General features: G+C 58.4%; 1 protein-coding gene across 1 annotated transcript in view; it reads left to right on the forward strand.

The window, feature by feature from the left end:
- cacna1fb (calcium channel, voltage-dependent, L type, alpha 1F subunit) overlaps positions 1-17,015 on the forward strand; it is a 224,520-nt gene that overhangs the window by 152,228 nt on the left and 55,277 nt on the right. Inside the window, exons 23-29 of the mRNA XM_072489013.1 lie at positions 4,054-4,141; positions 7,705-7,812; positions 7,905-7,957; positions 10,158-10,304; positions 12,357-12,558; positions 13,235-13,393; positions 16,080-16,190. Coding sequence (XP_072345114.1) covers positions 4,054-4,141; positions 7,705-7,812; positions 7,905-7,957; positions 10,158-10,304; positions 12,357-12,558; positions 13,235-13,393; positions 16,080-16,190 — 868 coding nt within the window. The remainder of the gene's footprint in view (positions 1-4,053; positions 4,142-7,704; positions 7,813-7,904; positions 7,958-10,157; positions 10,305-12,356; positions 12,559-13,234; positions 13,394-16,079; positions 16,191-17,015) is intronic.

A 17,015-nucleotide genomic window follows, 5' to 3' on the forward strand; every position in this document is an offset into this window, starting at 1 on the left:
GGTTACAGAGATAGGGAGGATTGTAGGGGCTGGAGGAGGTTACAGAGATAGGGAGGGTTGTAGGGGCTGGAGGAGGTTACAGAGATAGGGAGGGTTGTAGGGACTGGAGGAGGTTACAGAGATAGGGAGGGTTGTAGGGACTGGAGGAGGTTACAGAGATAGTGAGGGGTGTCGGGGCTGGAGGAGGTTACAGAGATAGGGAGCGTGTAGGGGCTGGAGGAGGTTACAGAGATAGGAAGGGTTGTCGGGGCTGGAGGAGGCGACAGAGATAGGGAGGGTTGTAGGGGCTGGAGGAGGTTACAGAGATATGGAGGGTGTAAGGGCTGGAGGAGGTTACAGAGATAGGGAGGGTTGTAGGGGCTGGAGGAGGTTACAGAGATGGGGAGGGTTGTAGGGGCTGGAGGAGGTTACAGAGATAGGGAGGGTGTAGGGGCGGGAGGAGGTTACAGAGATAGGGAGGGTTGTAGGGGCTGGAGGAGGTTACAGAGATAGGGAGGGGTGTTGGGCTGGAGGAGGTTACAGAGATAGGGAGGATTGTAGGGGCTGGAGGAGGTTACAGAGATAGGGAGGGTTGTAGGGGCTGCCGGAGGTTACAGAGATAGGGAGGGTTGTAGGGGCTGGAGGAGGTTACAGAATTAGGGAGGGTTGTAGGGGTTGGAGGAGGTTACAGAGATAGGGAGGGTTGTAGGGGCTGGAGGAGGTTACAGAGATAGGGAGGGTTGTCGGGGTTGGAGGAGGTTACAGAGATAGATAGGGTTGTAGGGGCTGGAGGAGGTTACAGAGATAGGGAGGGGTGTTGGGGCTGGAGGAGGTTACACAGATAGGGAGGGTTGTAGGGACTGGAGGAGGTTACAGAGAGAGGGAGGGTTGTAGGGGCTGGAGGAGGTTACAGAGATAGGGAGGGTTGTAGGGGCTGGAGGAGGTTACAGAGATAGGGAGGGTTGTAGAGGCTGGAGGAGGTTACAGAGACAGGGAGGGTTGTATGGGCTGGAGGAGGTTACAGAGATAGGGAGGGTTGTCGGGGTTGGAGGAGGTTACAGAGATAGGGAGGGTTGTAGGGGCTGGAGGAGGTTACAGAGATAGGGAGGGTTGTAGGGGCTGGAGGAGGTTACAGAGATAGGGAAGGTTGTAGGGGCTGGAGGAGGTTACAGGGATAGGGAGGGTTGTAGGGGCTGGAGGAGGTTACAGAGATAGGGAAGGTTGTAGTGGCTGGAGGAGGTTACAGAGATAGGGAGGGTTGTAGGGGCTGGAGGACGTTACAGAGATAGGGTGTGTTGTAGGGCTGGAGGAGGTTACAGAGATAGGGAGGGTTGTAGCGGTGGAGGAGGTTACAGAGATAGGGAGGGTTGTAGGGGATTTAGGAGGTTACAGAGATGGGGAGGGTTGTAGGGGCTGGAGGAGGTTACAGTGATAGGGAGGGTTGTCGGGGCTGGAGGAGGTTACAGAGATAGGGAGGGTTGTAGGGGCTGGAGGAGGTTACAGAGATAGGGAGGGGTGTTGGGGCTGGAGGAGGTTACAGAGATAGGGAGGATTGTAGGGGCTGGAGGAGGTTACAGAGATAGGGAGGGTTGTAGGGGCTGGAGAAGGTTACAGAGATAGGGAGGGTTGTAGGGGCTGGAGGAGTTTACAGAGATAGGGAGGGTTGTAGGGGTTGGAGGAGGTTACAGAGATAGGAAGGGTTGTAGGGGCTGGAGGAGGTTACGGAGATAGGGAGGGTTGTCGGGGTTGGAGGAGGTTACAGAGATAGGGAGGGTTGTAGGGGCTGGAGGAGGTTACAGAGATAGGGAGGGGTGTTGGGGCTGGAGGAGGTTACACAGATAGGGAGGGTTGTAGGGACTGGAGGAGGTTACAGAGATAGGGAGGGTTGTAGGGGCTGGAGGAGGTTACAGAGATAGGGAGGGTTGTAGGGGCTGGAGGAGGTTACAGAGATAGGGAGGGTTGTAGGGGCTGGAGGAGGTTACAGAGATAGGGAGGGTTGTAGAGGCTGGAGGAGGTTACAGAGATAGGGAGGGTTGTAGGGGCTGGAGGAGGTTACAGAGATAGGGAGGGTTGTCGGGGTTGGAGGAGGTTACAGAGATAGGGAGGGTTGTAGGGGCTGGAGGAGGTTACAGAGATAGGGAGGGTTGTCGGGGTTGGAGGAGGTTACAGAGATAGGGAGGGTTGTAGAGGCTGGAGGAGGTTACAGAGATAGGGAGGGTTGTAGGGGCTGGAGGAGGTTACAGAGAGAGGGAGGGTTGTAGGGGCTGGAGGAGGTTACAGAGATAGGGAGGGTTGTAGGGGCTGGAGGAGGTTACAGAGATAGGGAGGGTTGTAGGGACTGGAGGAGGTTACACAGATAGGGAGGATTGTAGGGGCTGGAGGAGGTTACAGAGATAGGGAGGGTGTAGGGGCTGGAGGAGGTTACAGAGATAGGAAGGGTTGTCGGGGCTGGAGGAGGTTACAGAGATAGGGAGGGTTGTAGGGGCTGGAGGATGTTACAGAGATAGGGAGGGTGTAGTGGCTGGAGGAGGTTACAGAGATAGGGAGGGTGTAGTGGCTGGAGGAGGTTACAGAGATAGGGAGGGTGTAGTGGCTGGAGGAGGTTACTGAGATCGGGAGGGTTGTCGGGGCTGGAGGAGGTTACAGAGATAGGGAGGGTTGTAGGGGCTGGAGGAGGTTACAGAGATAGGGAGGGTGTAGAGGCTGGAGGAGGTTACAGAGATGGGGACAGTTGTTGAGGCTGGAGGAGGTTACAGAGATAGGGAGGGTTGTCGGGGTTGGGGGAGGAAGTTACAGAGATAGGGAGGGTTGTAGGGGCTGGAGGAGGTTGCAGAGATAGGGAGGGTTGTCGAGGCTGGAGGAGGTTACAGAGAGAGGGAGGGTTGTAGGGGCTGGAGGAGGTTACAGAGATAGGGAGGGGTGTAGGGGCTGGAGGAGGTTACAGAGATGGGGAGTGTTGTAGTGTCTGGAGGAGGTTACAGAGATATGGAGGGGTGTCGGGGCTGGAGGAGGTTACAGAGATAGGGAGGGCTGTAGGGGCTGGAGAAGGTTACAGAGAGAGGGAGGGGTGTAGGGGCTGGAGGAGGTTACAGAGATAGGGAGGGTTGTAGGGGCTGGAGGAGGTTACAGAGATAGGGAGGGTTGTAGGGACTGGAGGAGGTTACAGAGATAGGGAGGGGTGTAGGGGCTGGAGGAGGTTACAGAGATAGGGAGGGGTGTAGGGGCTGGAGGAGGTTACAGAGATAGGGAGGGGTGTAGGGGCTGGAGGAGGTTACAGAGATAGGGAGGGTGTAGGGGCTGGAGGAGGTTACAGAGATAGGGAGGGGTGTAGGGGCTGGAGGCGGTTACAGAGATAGGGAGGGTGTAGGGGCTGGAGGAGGTTACAGAGATAGGGAGGGGTGTAGGGGCTGGAGGAGGTTACAGAGATAGGGAGGGTTGTAGGGGCTGGAGGAGGTTACAGAGACAGGGAGGGTTGTAGGGGCTGGAGGAGGTTACAGAGACAGGGAAGGTTGTAGGGGCTGGAGGAGGTTACAGAGATAGGGAGGGTTGTAGGGGCTGGAGGAGGTTACAGAGACAGGGAAGGTTGTAGGGGCTGGAGGAGGTTACAGAGATAGGGAGAGTTGTAGGGGCTGGAGGAGGTTACAGAGATAGGGAGGGTTGTAGGGGCTGGAGGAGGTTACAGAGACAGGGAAGGTTGTAGGGGCTGGAGGAGGTTACAGAGACAGGGAGGGGTGTAGGGGCTGGAGGAGGTTACAGGGATAGGGAGGGTTGTAGGGGCTGGAGGAGGTTACAGGGATAGGGAAGGTTGTAGGGGCTGGAGGAGGTTACAGAGATAGGGAGGGTTGTCGGGGTTGGAGGAGGTTACAGAGATAGGGAGGGTTGTCAGGGCTGGAGGAGGTTACAGAGATAGGGAGGGTGTAGAGGCTGGAGGAGGTTACAGAGATGGGGACAGTTGTTGAGGCTGGAGGAGATTACAGGGATAGGGAGGGTTGTAGGGGCTGGAGGAGGTTACAGAGATAGGGATGGGCTGGGAAATGGGAAATTCTGTTCAGCTGAATCTTGTTGTGTTCACAGATCCAGTGCGATATCCGTGGTCAAGATTCTCCGAGTATTGAGAGTGTTGAGACCCCTTCGAGCAATTAACCGGGCCAAGGGGCTGAAGGTGAGATTGAGGGATACGGGGAGAGGATGGGGATTGAGGGATACGGGGAGAAGGTGGGGATTGAAGGAGACGGGGAGAGGGTGGGGATTGAGGGAGACGAGGAGAGGGTGGGGATTGAGGGATACGGGGTGGGTGGGGATTGAGGGATACGGGGAGAGGGTGGGGATTGAGGGATACGGGGAGAAGGTGGGGATTGAGGGATACGAGGAGAGGGTGGGGATTGAGGGAGACGGGGAGAGGGTGGGAATTGAGGGATACGGGAAGAGGGTGGGGATTGAGCGAGACGGGGAGAGGGTGGGGATTGAGTGATACGGGGAGAAGGTGGGGATTGAAGGAGACGGGGAGAGGGTGGGGATTGAGGGAGACGAGGAGAGGATGGGGATTGAGGGAGACGGGGAGAGGGTGGGGATTGAGGGAGACGAGGAGAGGATGGGGATTGAGGGAGACGGGGAGGGGGGATTGAGGATACGGGGAGAGGGTGGGGATTGAGGGGGACGGGGAGAGGGTGGGATTCAGGGATACGGGGAGAGGGTGGGGATTGAGGGATATGGGGAGAGGGTGGGGATTGAGGGAGACGGGGAGAGGGTGGGAATTGAGGGAGACGGGGAGAGGGTGGAGATTGGGGGATACGGGGATAGGGTGGGGATTGAGGGAGACGGGGCGAGGGTGGGGATTGAGGGATACGGGGAGAGGGTGAGGATTGAGGGAGACGGGGAGAGGGTGGGGATTGAGGGTGGAGATTGGGGGATACGGGGAGAGGGTGGGGATTGAGGGATATGGGGAGAGGGTGGGGATTGAGGGATACGGGGAGAGGGTGGGGATTGAGGGAGACGGGGAGAGGGTGGGGATTGAGGGAGACGGGGAGAGGGTGGGGATTGAGGGATACGGGGAGAGGGTGGGGATTGAGGGATACGGGGAGAGGGTGGAGATTGGGGGATACGGGGAGAGGGTGGGGATTGAGGGATACGGGGAGAGGGTGGAGATTGGGGGATACGGGGAGAGGGTGGGGATTGAGGGATACGGGGAGAGGGTGAGGATTGAGGGAGACGGGGCGAGGGTGGGGATTGAGGGATACGGGGAGAGGGTGGGGATTGAGGGATACGGGGAGAGGGTGGGGATTGAGGGAGACGGGGAGAGGGTGGGGATTGAGGGAAACGGGGAGAGGGTGGGGATTGAGGGATACGGGGAGAGGGTGGGGATTGAGGGAGACTGGGAGAGGGTGGGATTGAGGGAGACGGGGAGAGGGTGGGGATTGAGGGATACGTTGGAGGGTGAGGATTGAGGGATACGGGGAGAGGGTGGGGATTGAGGGATACGGGGAGAGGGTGAGGATTGAGGGAGATGGGGAGAGGGTGGGGATTGAGGGAGACGGGGAGAGGGTGGGGATTGAGGGATACGGGGAGAGGGTGAGGATTGAGGGAGACGGGGAGAGGGTGGGGATTGAGGGAGATAGGGAGAGGGTGGGGAGTGGGGGAGATGGGGAGAGGGTGGGGAGTGGGGGAGACGGGGAGAGGGTGGGGAGTGGGGGAGACGGGGAGAGGGTGGGGAGTGAGGGAGACGGGAGAGGGTGGGGAGTGAGGGAGACGGGAGAGGGTGGGGAGTGAGGGAGACGGGAGAGGGTGGGGATTGAGGGAGACGGGGAGAGGGTGGGTGTGATCCCAATAACCCCCACCTAACCTTTTTTTTTGGACACTTAAGGACAATTTATCATGGCCAATCCACCTAACATGTCCATCTTTGGACTGTAGGAGGAAACCGGAGCACCCGGAGGAAACCCACGCAGACACGGGGAGGATGTGCAGACTCCGCACAGACAGAGACCCAAGCCGGAATCGAACCAGGGACCCTGGAGCTGTGAAGCCACTGTGCTAACCACTGTTATACCATGTTGCCCCTAAATGTCTTATTACCCTCTCAATCTTGTTCTGAAGGTGGCCGGATGTGACTCCCTTTATTCCGCATCCCAGGGCACATGACCCTAGTCTCGAGACCACATGGTGTGTCTGTACCACCACCTGCTGGTTGGAGGTCTCATACCATCCAACTATGATACAGCCCATTGGCATCTCACCCCAGGGAGAAGGTGGAGATTGGAGGGCACAAGGTGAATGTGGGTTTGAGGGACACTGGGAGAAGATGCGGTTTGGGGGAAAGGGGAGGAAGGTAGGATCGAGGAATATTTGGACAAGTTGGGGATTTGGGGATAGGTTGGGGTTGAGGGGCACATGGAAAGTTTGATTGACTCTCTCTCACTCTCGCTGTCCCTGTGTCTTTCTCTGTCTGTCTCTCACTCACTCTCTCTGTCCCTGTCTCTCTCTCTGTCCGTCTCTCTCTCTCTCTCTCTGTCTCTATCTCACTCTCTCTGTCCCTGTCTCTCTCTCTCACTCTCTCTGTCTGTCTCTCTCTCTCTGCCTCTCTCTCTCTATCTCACTGTCTCTCTCTCTCTCTCTCCCTCTGTCTCTCTCCCTCTCTCTCTGTTCGTCTCTCTCTCTCTGTCTCTCTCGCTCTCTCTGTCTCTGTCTCTCTCTGTCTCTCACTCTCTCTGCCTCTCTCTCTCTGTCTCTCTCTCTCACTCTCTCTGTCTGTCTCTCTCTGTCTCTCTCTCACTCTCTCTGTCTATCTCTCTCTGTCTGTCTGTCTCTCTCTCTCTCTCTCTCTGTCTCTCTCTCACTCTCTCTGTCTCTCTCTCTCTGTTTCACTTACTCTCTCTGTCTCTCTCTCACTCTCTCTGTCTCTCTCTCTCACTCTCTCTGTCTGTCTCTCTCTCACTCTCTCTGTCTGTCTCTCTCTGTCTGTCTGTCTCTCTCTCTCTGTCTCTGTCTGTCTGTCTCTCTCTCTCTCTCTGTCTCTCTCTCACTCTCTCTGTCTCTCTCTCTGTTTCACTTACTCTCTCTATCTCTCTCTCACTCTCTCTGTCTCTCTCTCTCTCACTCTCTGTCTCTCTCTCACTCTCTCGATCTCTGTCTCTCTCTCTCTCACTCTCTATGTCTCTCTCTCTGTCTCTCTCTCTCTCTCTCTGTCTCTGTCTCTCTCTCTCACTCTGTCTCTCTAACACTCTCTCTGTCCGTCTCTCTCTCTCTCTCTGCCCCTCTCTCTATCTCTCTCACTCTCTCTGTCTCTCTCTCTATCTGTCCCTCTCTATCCCTGTCTCTCTCACACTCTCTCTGTCTGTCTCACTCTCTGTCTGGCTCACTCTCTCTCTCTCTATGTCTCTCTCTCTGTCTCTCTCTCTCTCTCTGTCTCTGTCTCTCTCACTCTGTCTCTCTAACACTCTCTCTGTCCGTCTCTCTCTCTCTCTCTGCCTCTCTCTATCTCTCTCACTCTCTCTGTCTGTCCCTCTCTATCCCTGTCTCTCTCACACTCTCTCTGTCTGTCTCACTCTCTGTCTGGCTCTCTCTCTCTCTGTCTCTCTCTCTGTCTGTCCCTCTCTATCCCTGTCTCTCTCACACTCTCTCTGTCTGTCTCATTCTCTGTCTGGCTCTCTCTCTCTCTCTTGTCTCTCTCTCTGTCTGTCTCTCTCTGTCTCTGTCTCTCTCTCTCACTCTCTCTCTGTCTCTCCACAGCATGTTGTTCAATGCGTCTTCGTAGCAATCAAGACAATTGGGAACATAATGATTGTGACCACGCTCTTACAGTTCATGTTTGCCTGCATCGGAGTCCAGTTGTTTAAGGTGGGTGCAGCGAGTGCTGCAGATTGTCGACGCCTGTTTACTGAGCCTCCGCCACTCGGTGTAACCTGCTGTCTCGAACCTTTCTGTTCCAGGGCAAGTTTTACAGCTGTACGGACGAGGCAAAGTATTCCCCCGCGGAGTGTCGGTACGTCAGCGGCAGACACACTCAGCCCCCCCCCTCCCCACCCTCCCACGCCCCCAACACCACCCTCAGGACATCGCGGACAGCTTCACCGTCCATAGAATCCCCACAGTGCAGAAGGAGGCCATTCAGCCCATCAACTCTAACCCAACCCTCTGAAAGAGCACCCTTACCCTGGTCCACTCCCCCGCCCTATCCCCGTAACCCCACCCAACCTGCACGTCTTTGGACTGTGGGATGAAACCGGAGCACCCGGAGGAAACCCACGCAGACCCGAAGCCAGGATTGAACCCGGTTCCCGGGCGCTGTGAGGTAGCAGTGCTAACCCCTGTGCCGGGGTATTCTTTTCAAAGTGCTGCCAACGTGGGCAGGTGCGAGGTCTTGCACTTTGGAAAAAAGAATAGAGGCATGGACTATTTTCTAAACGGTGACAAAATTCATAATGCTGAAGTGCAAAGGGACTTGGGAGTCCTAGTCCAGGATTCTCCAAAGGTAAACTTGCAGGTTGCATCCGTAATTAAGAAAGCAAATGCAATGTTGTCATTCATCTCAAGAGGCTTGGAATATAAAAGCAGGGATGTACTTCTGAAGCTTTATAAAGCATTAGTTAGGCCCCATTTAGAATACTGTGAGCAATTTTGGGCCCCACACCTCAGGAAGGACATACTGGCACTGGAGCGGGTCCAGCGGAGATTCACACGGATGATCCCAGGAATGGTAGGCCTAACATACGATGAACGTCTGAGGATCCTGGGATTATATTCATTGGAGTTTAGGAGGTTGTGCGGTGCTCCCTCAGCACTGACCCTCCGACAGTGCGGCGCTCCCTCAGCACTGACCCTCCGGCAGTGCGGCGCCCCCTCAGCACTGACCCTCCGACAGTGCGGTGCTCCCTCAGCACTGACCCTCCGACAGTGCGGTGCCCCCTCAGCACTGACCCTCCGACAGTGCGGCGCCCCCTCAGCACTGACCCTCCGACAGTGCGGTGCTCCCTCAGCACTGATCCTCCGACAGTGCGGCGCTCCCTCAGCACTGACCCTCCGACAGTGCGGTGCTCCCTCAGCACTGACCCTCCGACAGTGCGGTGCTCCCTCAGCACTGACCCTCCGACAGTGCGGCGCTCCCTAAGCACTGATCCTCCGACAGTGAGGCGCTCCCTCAGCACTGACCCTCCCACAGTGCGGCGCTCCCTCAGCACTGACCCCCTGACAGTGCGGCGCACCCTCAGCACTGACCCTCCCACAGTGCGGCGCTCCCTCAGCACTGACCCTCCGACAGTGCGGTGCTCCCTCAGCACCGACCCTCCGACAGTGCGGCACTCCCTCAGCACTGACCCTCCGACAGTGCGGCACTCCCTAAGCACTGATCCTCCGACAGTGAGGCGCTCCCTCAGCACTGACCCTCCCACAGTGCGGCGCTCCCTCAGCACTGACCCCCTGACTGTGCGGCGCACCCTCAGCACTGACCCTCCCACAGTGCGGCGCTCCCTCAGCACTGACCCTCCGACAGTGCGGCGCTCCCTCAGCACCGACCCTCCGACAGTGCGGCACTCCCTCAGCACTGACCCTCCGACAGTGCGGCACTCCCTAAGCACTGATCCTCCGACAGTGAGGCGCTCCCTCAGCACTGACCCTCCCACAGTGCGGCGCTCCCTCAGCACTGACCCCCTGACAGTGCGGCGCACCCTCAGCACTGACCCTCCCACAGTGCGGCGCTCCCTCAGCACTGACCCTCCGACAGTGCGGCGCTCCCTCAGCACTGACCCCCTGACACTGCGGCGCACCCTCAGCACTGACCCTCCCACAGTGCGGCGCTCCCTCAGCACTGACCCTCTGACAGTGCGGCACTCCCTCAGCACTGACCCTCCCACAGTGCGGCGCTCCCTCAGCACTGACCCCCTGACAGTGCGGCGCACCCTCAGCACTGACCCTCCGACAGTGCGGCGCTCCCTCAGCACTGACCCTCCGACAGTGCGGCGCTCCCTCAGCACTGACCCATCGACAGTGCGGCGCTCCCTCAGCACTGGCCCTCCGACAGTGCGGTGCTCCCTCAGCACTGACCCTCCGACAGTGCGGTGCTCCCTCAGCGCTGACCCATCGACAGTGCGACGCTCCCTCAGCACTGGCCCTCCGACAGTGCGGTGCTCCCTCAGCACTGACCCTCCGACAGCACGGCACGGCTAACTCTCCCGCTACTCCTGCAGGGGCACGTTTATCGTGTTCAAGGACGGCGATGTCAGCCAGCCCATGGTCCGTCAGAGGATTTGGCACAACAACGATTTCACCTTCGACAACGTCCTGGCTGGGATGATGGCTCTCTTCACCGTCTCCACCTTTGAAGGCTGGCCTGCGTAAGTCTCGTTCTCTCTCTCTCTGTCTCTCTCTCTCTCGCTCTCTCTCTGTGCCTCTCTCTCTCTCTCTGTCTCTCTCTGTCTATATCTCTCTGTCTCGCTCTCTCTGTCTCTCTCTCTCTGTCTCTCTCTTTCTCTCCCTCTGTCTCTCTCTCGCTCTGTCTCTCTCTTTCTCTCTGTCTGTCTCGCTCTCTCTTTTTGTCTCTGTATCTCTCTCTCTCTGTCTCTCTCTCTGTCTCTCGTTCTCTCTCTTTGTCTCTCACTCTCCACACCTGCACTGTGCCATTCCACGCTCTGCGTATTGCTCCCAGCTCTCTCTCTCTGTCTCTCTCTATCTCTCTGAAATGAAAATGAAATGAAAATCGCTTATTGTCACAAGTCGGCTTCAAATGAAGTTACTGTGAAAAGCCCCTAGTCTCCACATTCCGGCGCTTGTTCGGGGAGGCTGTTACGGGAATTGAACCGTGCTGCTGGCCTGCCTTGGTTTGCTTTCAAAGCCAGCGATTTAGCCCAGTGCTAAACCAGCCCCATCTGTATCTCTCTGTGTCATTGGCTCTCTCTCTCTCTCTCTGCATCTCTCTGTCTTTGAGAGAGAGAGACAGGGAGAGAGATTCTGGAGAAGATTGACGAGGGTAGTCCCAGGGATGGGGGAACTCCAGCCCCGAGGACAGGTGACCGTGTCTGGGACACAGCAGGGAGGGAGAATCTCTTCCCATTGGCGTGCGAATTGGGAACCGCGGGGGACACAGAGTGAAGGTGACCCGGAGAAAGGAGCGACACAGACACGGGGAGAAACTTTCTCACTCAGCGAGTGGTTCGGATCTGGGAGGTGCTGCTTGAGAGTGTGGAGGAGGCAGGTTCGATCGAGGCTCAATACCTGAGCAGGAACTGATGAGTTGGGTAGGCTGGGTTGAGGTGGACTGCACTTGATGCAGTGTAGCGAGAGACAGACCTCCAACACTTGATAAAATGCAACACGATTTTATTCAACATCCAAACTATTATACATGTTCAACTGTGGGTCGACACTATGCTGACTTGACTGGAGATCTGACACTAGCCTGACCAGACTAACCTAGCTACCACATGGTGTAGGCACTGGCTAGCTCACAAGCTCTGACTGTCTCAGAGGCTGGGTCCCGAGAGAGCGGGAAAACTGGTGCCCTCTGGCTTTATAGTGGTCGTGTCCTGACTGGTGATTGGCTGCTCTGTTCTGTGTGCTTACTGGTCATCCTATGAGTCAATCACTGCCTGTCTGCACTCCATTGTATACATAGATGTATATTATGGCAGGAAGAATGGGCAGAGTCACTGGGGGGGGGGGGGGGGGGGACTGGGCTGAGTTACTCCCGCAGGGTCACTGTGGGGGGGAGGGTGGGGGACTGGGCTGAGTTACTCCTGCAGGGTTACTGGGGGGAGTGGGGGATTGGGCTGAGTTACTCCTGCAGGGTCACTGGGGGGGGAGGGTGGGGGACTGGGCTGAGTTACTCCTGAAGGGTCACTGGGGGGGGGGGGGGGGGACTGGGCTGAGTTACTCCTGCAGGGTCACTGGGGGGGAGGGTGGGGGACTGGGCTGAGTTACTCTTGCAGGGTCACTGGGGGAGGGGGGGGGGGACTGGGCTGCGTTACTCCTGCAGGGTCACTGGGGGAGGGGGGGGTACTGGGCTGAGTTACTCCTGCAGGGTCACTGGGGGGGGAGGGAGGGTGGGGGACTGGGCTGAGTTACTCCTGCAGGGTCACTGGGGGGGAGGGTGGGGGACTGGGCTGAGTTACTCCTGCAGGGTCACTGGGGGGAGGGGGGGGACTGGGCTGAGTTACTCCTGCAGGGTCACTGGGGGGGGGGGGGAGGGTGGGGGACTGGGCTGAGTTACTCCTGCAGGGTCACTGGGGGGAGGGGGGGGGACTGGGCTGAGTTACTCCTGCAGGGTCACTGGGGGGTGGGGGGGAGGTACTCCTGCAGGTGATGGGCCAAAAGGCCTCGTGCTGCACTGTGGCGGCTCCAGGATGAGACGGCGGGAGTGCTATCACGCTTCTGCCGGGTGTGTTTGGCAGCCTCCTGTACAAAGCCATCGACGCCAATGCCGAGAACGAGGGCCCGATCTATAACTACCGGGTGGAGATCTCCATCTTCTTCATTGTTTATATCATCATCATCGCCTTCTTCATGATGAACATCTTTGTCGGGTTCGTCATCATCACCTTCCGGGAGCAGGGCGAGAAGGAGTATCAGAACTGTGAACTCGACAAGAACCAGGTGGGTGCCCCCCTCTCCCCGGAACCCCCCTCCCCGGACCACCTCCCCCTCTCCCTGGACCCCCCCTCTCCCCGGGCCCCCCCTCTCCCCGGATCCATCCTCTCCCCGGACCCCCCCTCTCCCCGGACCCCCCCTCTCCCGGGACCCCCCCTCTCCCCGGATCCATCCTCTCCCCGGACCCATCCTCTCCCCGGACCCCCCCTCTCCCGGGACCCCCCCTCTCCCTGGACCCCCCCTCTCTCCGGAACCCCCCCTCACCCCGGACCCCCCCTCACCCCGGACCCCCCCTCTCCCCGGACGCCCCACCCTCTCCCCGACCCCCCGACCCTCTCCCCGACCCCCCGACCCTCTCCCCCGCCCCCTGACGGACGCCCTGCCCTGTCTCCGGGTCTGGGAGCCGCCGGGCGATTTGCGAAACGCATCCCCGCCTCGCGACCTATCCAAATGTTTCGCCGCCGTCAATCCCCCAATTCCTGCCACAAATCCGTTAACCCCCCCCCCGGGCGGAGGTGTCTGTACTCGGGACGTCCGCGATTCTGGGATGTCCTTCCAACGCGGGGCGTGCTCACAACGCGTGCCGGCGCCGACGGAACGTCCTCGGAGCCCACCAACCCGATAGCCACGGCTCACCCACCTTGCTACCGCACTGACCCCCCCTCCTCCCCGTCTCCCGCAGAGGCAGTGCGTCGAGTACGCGATGAAAGCGCAGCCCCTGCGTCTCTACATCCCCAAGAACCGTTACCAGTACCGCGTGTGGTACATGGTGAACAGCACCGGCTTCGAGTACATCATGTTCGTCCTGATCCTGCTCAACACCATCACCCTGGCCGTGCAGGTAAGACACGGGGGGGGGGGGGGAGTCGGGGGGGGGGGGGTGCAGGGTGAGGATGTGGGGAAGGGGTCGATTGGGTATCGTGGGGTCAGGGTGGGGGGGAGCGTGGGATCAGGGTGAGGATGTGGGGAAGGGGTCGATTGGGGATCGTGGGGTCAGGGTGGGGGGGGTTGTGGAGTCAGGGTGGGGAGGCGCGGGATCAGGGTGAGGATGTGGGGAAGGGGTCGATTGGGGATCGTGGGGTCAGGGTGGGGGGGAGCGTGGGATCAGGGTGAGGATGTGGGGAAGGGGTCGATTGGGGATCGTGGGGTCAGGGTGGGGGGGGTTGTGGAGTCAGGGTGGGGAGGCGCGGGATCAGGGTGAGGATGTGGGGAAGGGGTCGATTGGGGATCGTGGGGTCGGGGGGGGTCGTGGGGTCAGGGTTGGGGGGGGTCGCCGGGTCAGGGTGGAAGTGCGGGGAAGGGGTGGTGGGGGGGAGGGGGGGTCTCGGGATCAGGGTGGGGGCGTGTGGGCAGGTTGCAGGGTCAGGGCTGGGGGCATCGCAGGGGTCAGGGTGGGGGATTGAAGGGTCAGGATCGGGGGGGGGGGGGGGATGGAATGTAGCTCCATGATGTATTTTCCATCATTTTTGATGAGGGCTGAATTTTGGGCTCTGGAATACCCACAATTCACCACTATCCCCCATGTCCCTTTTCTTATTTTCACTCTTACGTGTTTCTCCAGCTTAGGTTGGTCAGGAATAACAGTGGAGGGGAGCATTTGGCCCCTCAAGTCCTGCTGGCCCATTCAGTAAGATGGTGTCCGATCTGACAGGGGCCTCACCTCCACTTACCTGCCCGTCACCACCCCCGCCCCCGCTCCGTCCCAGGAACCGGCTCCGTGAACCTTCTCCCGAAGGCCCCTTTTGTGAAGTCACGGAGAATCCACTCCGAGTTGCATTGAAGAAACGTTGGATTATATACACGGTGATAACACACCGCTCCCGGTAAATCCCAGTCGGGTCTCAATGGTCGCTGCTGAACAGGCCGGGTTTCTCCCGCCTTCTTAACGAGGAAGCTCGTATTCCGCAAGGGACACGGGGAGGGCTATCACCCCCCCCCACACAGGATGTGACCTCCCGTGCCCCTGCAAAGTGCGATGGAACCCCCGATGGACGGGGAGGTGGACAAGGGGGACAGCGAGCCCTCTGCTGGCAGAACGCCGTGTATCCGAGGTGTCGGGTCCAGCGGCACCCTCCGCTCCGGGGAACACCGTTTCCGAGAGGAACGCCGGTGCGGACACCTGGCCGGAGGCAGCTGCATCGTGGGACCCCTATCAGGCCTTCAGAAGCCCGTGTTCCCATGTGGAGAGACGGCGTCTCGCTCGGGTTTATAACACAGAACATAGTGCAGGAGGAGGCCATTCGGCCCATCGAGCCTGCACCGACCCACTTAAGCTCTCACTTCCACCCTATCCCCGTAACCCAATAACCCCTCTTAAACTTTTTGGTCACTGAGGGCAATTTATCGTGGCCAATCCACCCAATCTACACGTCTTTGGACTGTGGGAGGAAACCGGAGCACGCGGAGGAAACCCACGCAGACACGGGGAGAACGTGCAGACTCCGCACAGTGACCCAAGCCGGAATCGAACCTGGGACCCTGTCGCTGTGAAGCCACTGTGCTACCGTGCTGCCCCAGATGGGTTTGGGGAGAATGTGGGACTCGCTCCCACGGGGAGCGGGGAGAATGTGGGAATCGCTCCCACGGGGAGTGGGGGGAAATGTGGGACTCGCTCCCACGGGGAGTGGGGGGGGAATGTGGGACTCGCTCCCACGGGGAGTGGGGAGAATGTGGGAATCGCTCCCACGGGGAGTGGGGGGAAATGTGGGACTCGCTCCCACGGGGAGTGGGGAGAATGTGGGACTCGCTCCCACGGGGAGTGGGGAGAATGTGGGACTCGCTCCCACGGGGAGTGGGGGAATGTGGGACTCGCTCCCACGGGGATTGGGGAGAATGTGGGACTCGCTCCCACGGGGAGTGGGGAGAATGTGGGACTCGCTCCCACGGGGAGTGGGGAGAATGTGGGACTCGCTCCCACGGGGAGTGGGGGAATGTGGGACTCGCTCCCACGGGGAGTGGGGAGAATGTGGGACTCGCTCCCACGGGGAGTGGGGGAATGTGGGACTCGCTCCCACGGGGAGTGGGGGGAATGTGGGACTCGCTCCCACGGAGAGTGGGGAGAATGTGGGACTCGCTCCCACGGGGAGTGGGGAGAATGTGGGACTCGCTCCCACGGGGAGTGGGGGAATGTGGGACTCGCTCCCACGGGGATTGGGGAGAATGTGGGACTCGCTCCCACGGGGAGTGGGGAGAATGTGGGACTCGCTCCCACGGGGAGTGGGGAGAATGTGGGACTCACTCCCACGGGGAGTGGGGAGAATGTGGGACTCGCTCCCACGGGGAGGGGGTGGAAATGTGGGACTCGCTCCCACGGGGAGTGATTGAGGTGAATCATGTTGTGGTTCGAGGAGGTGGGGGGGGAAGCTGGATAAAATGATGAGGGAGAAATAAATAGGAGAGAGGAGATGGAGGGGGGATGAAGAAGGGGGTATGGGAGGAGGCTGCGTATGGAGGCAGAAACGTGAGTAGGCCGTGAACCTGTCGGAGCGGCGAGCCGTGTTTGCACTAATCCTTACTCTTGTCTCCAGCACTATCAGCAGTCGGATCCATTTAACTACGTCATGGATTTATTGAACATGGTTTTCACTGGGCTATTCACCGTGGAAATGCTGCTGAAGATCATCGCTTTCAAACCAAAGGTAAGGCATGCTGAGCAGCCCAAGTCTGCACTCCCCCAGAACCTTTACCTCAACAAAATTACCCAAAGCTTCACCCAGCGCAAACCAGATCCCGAGGCACAGGGAAAGAGATTGGGGACAGGCGGCCATAAACTCGGTCAAACTGGTTGGTTTAAGAGAGAAAGAGAGATAGAGAGAGCGAAGAGAGATAGAGAGAGAGAGAGACAGAGAGAGCGAGAGAGAGACAGAGAGAGAGAGAGAGAGAGACAGACAGACAGAGAGAGAAAGAGGGAGACAGAGAGAGAGGCAGAGAGAGAGAAAGAGAGAAACAGAGAGATAGAGAGAGAGAGCCAGAGAGAGAGACAGAGAGAGAGAAAGAGAGAGAGAGACAGAGAGAGAGAGGCAGGCAGAGAGAGAGACAGAGAGAGAGAAAGAGAGAGGCAGACAGAGAGAGAGAGAAAGAGGGAGACAGAGAGACATTGTCGAGAGACAGAGAGACAGAGAGAGAAAGACAGGCAGACAGAGAGAGATGATGTGTTGGGTACTCTGGATCTGTGGAGACTGCGTTTACCTTAGCAGTAACATAGACATACTACCAACACTTGTAATAGTACAACACTATTTTATTAAGCTGGAAACTGTTGAACATACTTTCACTGTGGGTTAACACGATGTTAGATTAAACTAAAGACCTATGCCTATCCTAACCAGTCAATGCACTCAGCACATGGTGAAGATCTGTGCGGTAAGCTGTAAACTCTGTCCTTGTAGGAGGCTGCATCCCGAATGAGCGGGAAAACTGATGCCCCCTGCCTTTATAGTGAGTGTGCTCTAACTGGTGATTGG

Source organism: Scyliorhinus torazame, chromosome 22 (genome assembly GCF_047496885.1).
Source record: "Scyliorhinus torazame isolate Kashiwa2021f chromosome 22, sScyTor2.1, whole genome shotgun sequence".
NCBI lineage: Eukaryota > Metazoa > Chordata > Chondrichthyes > Carcharhiniformes > Scyliorhinidae > Scyliorhinus > Scyliorhinus torazame.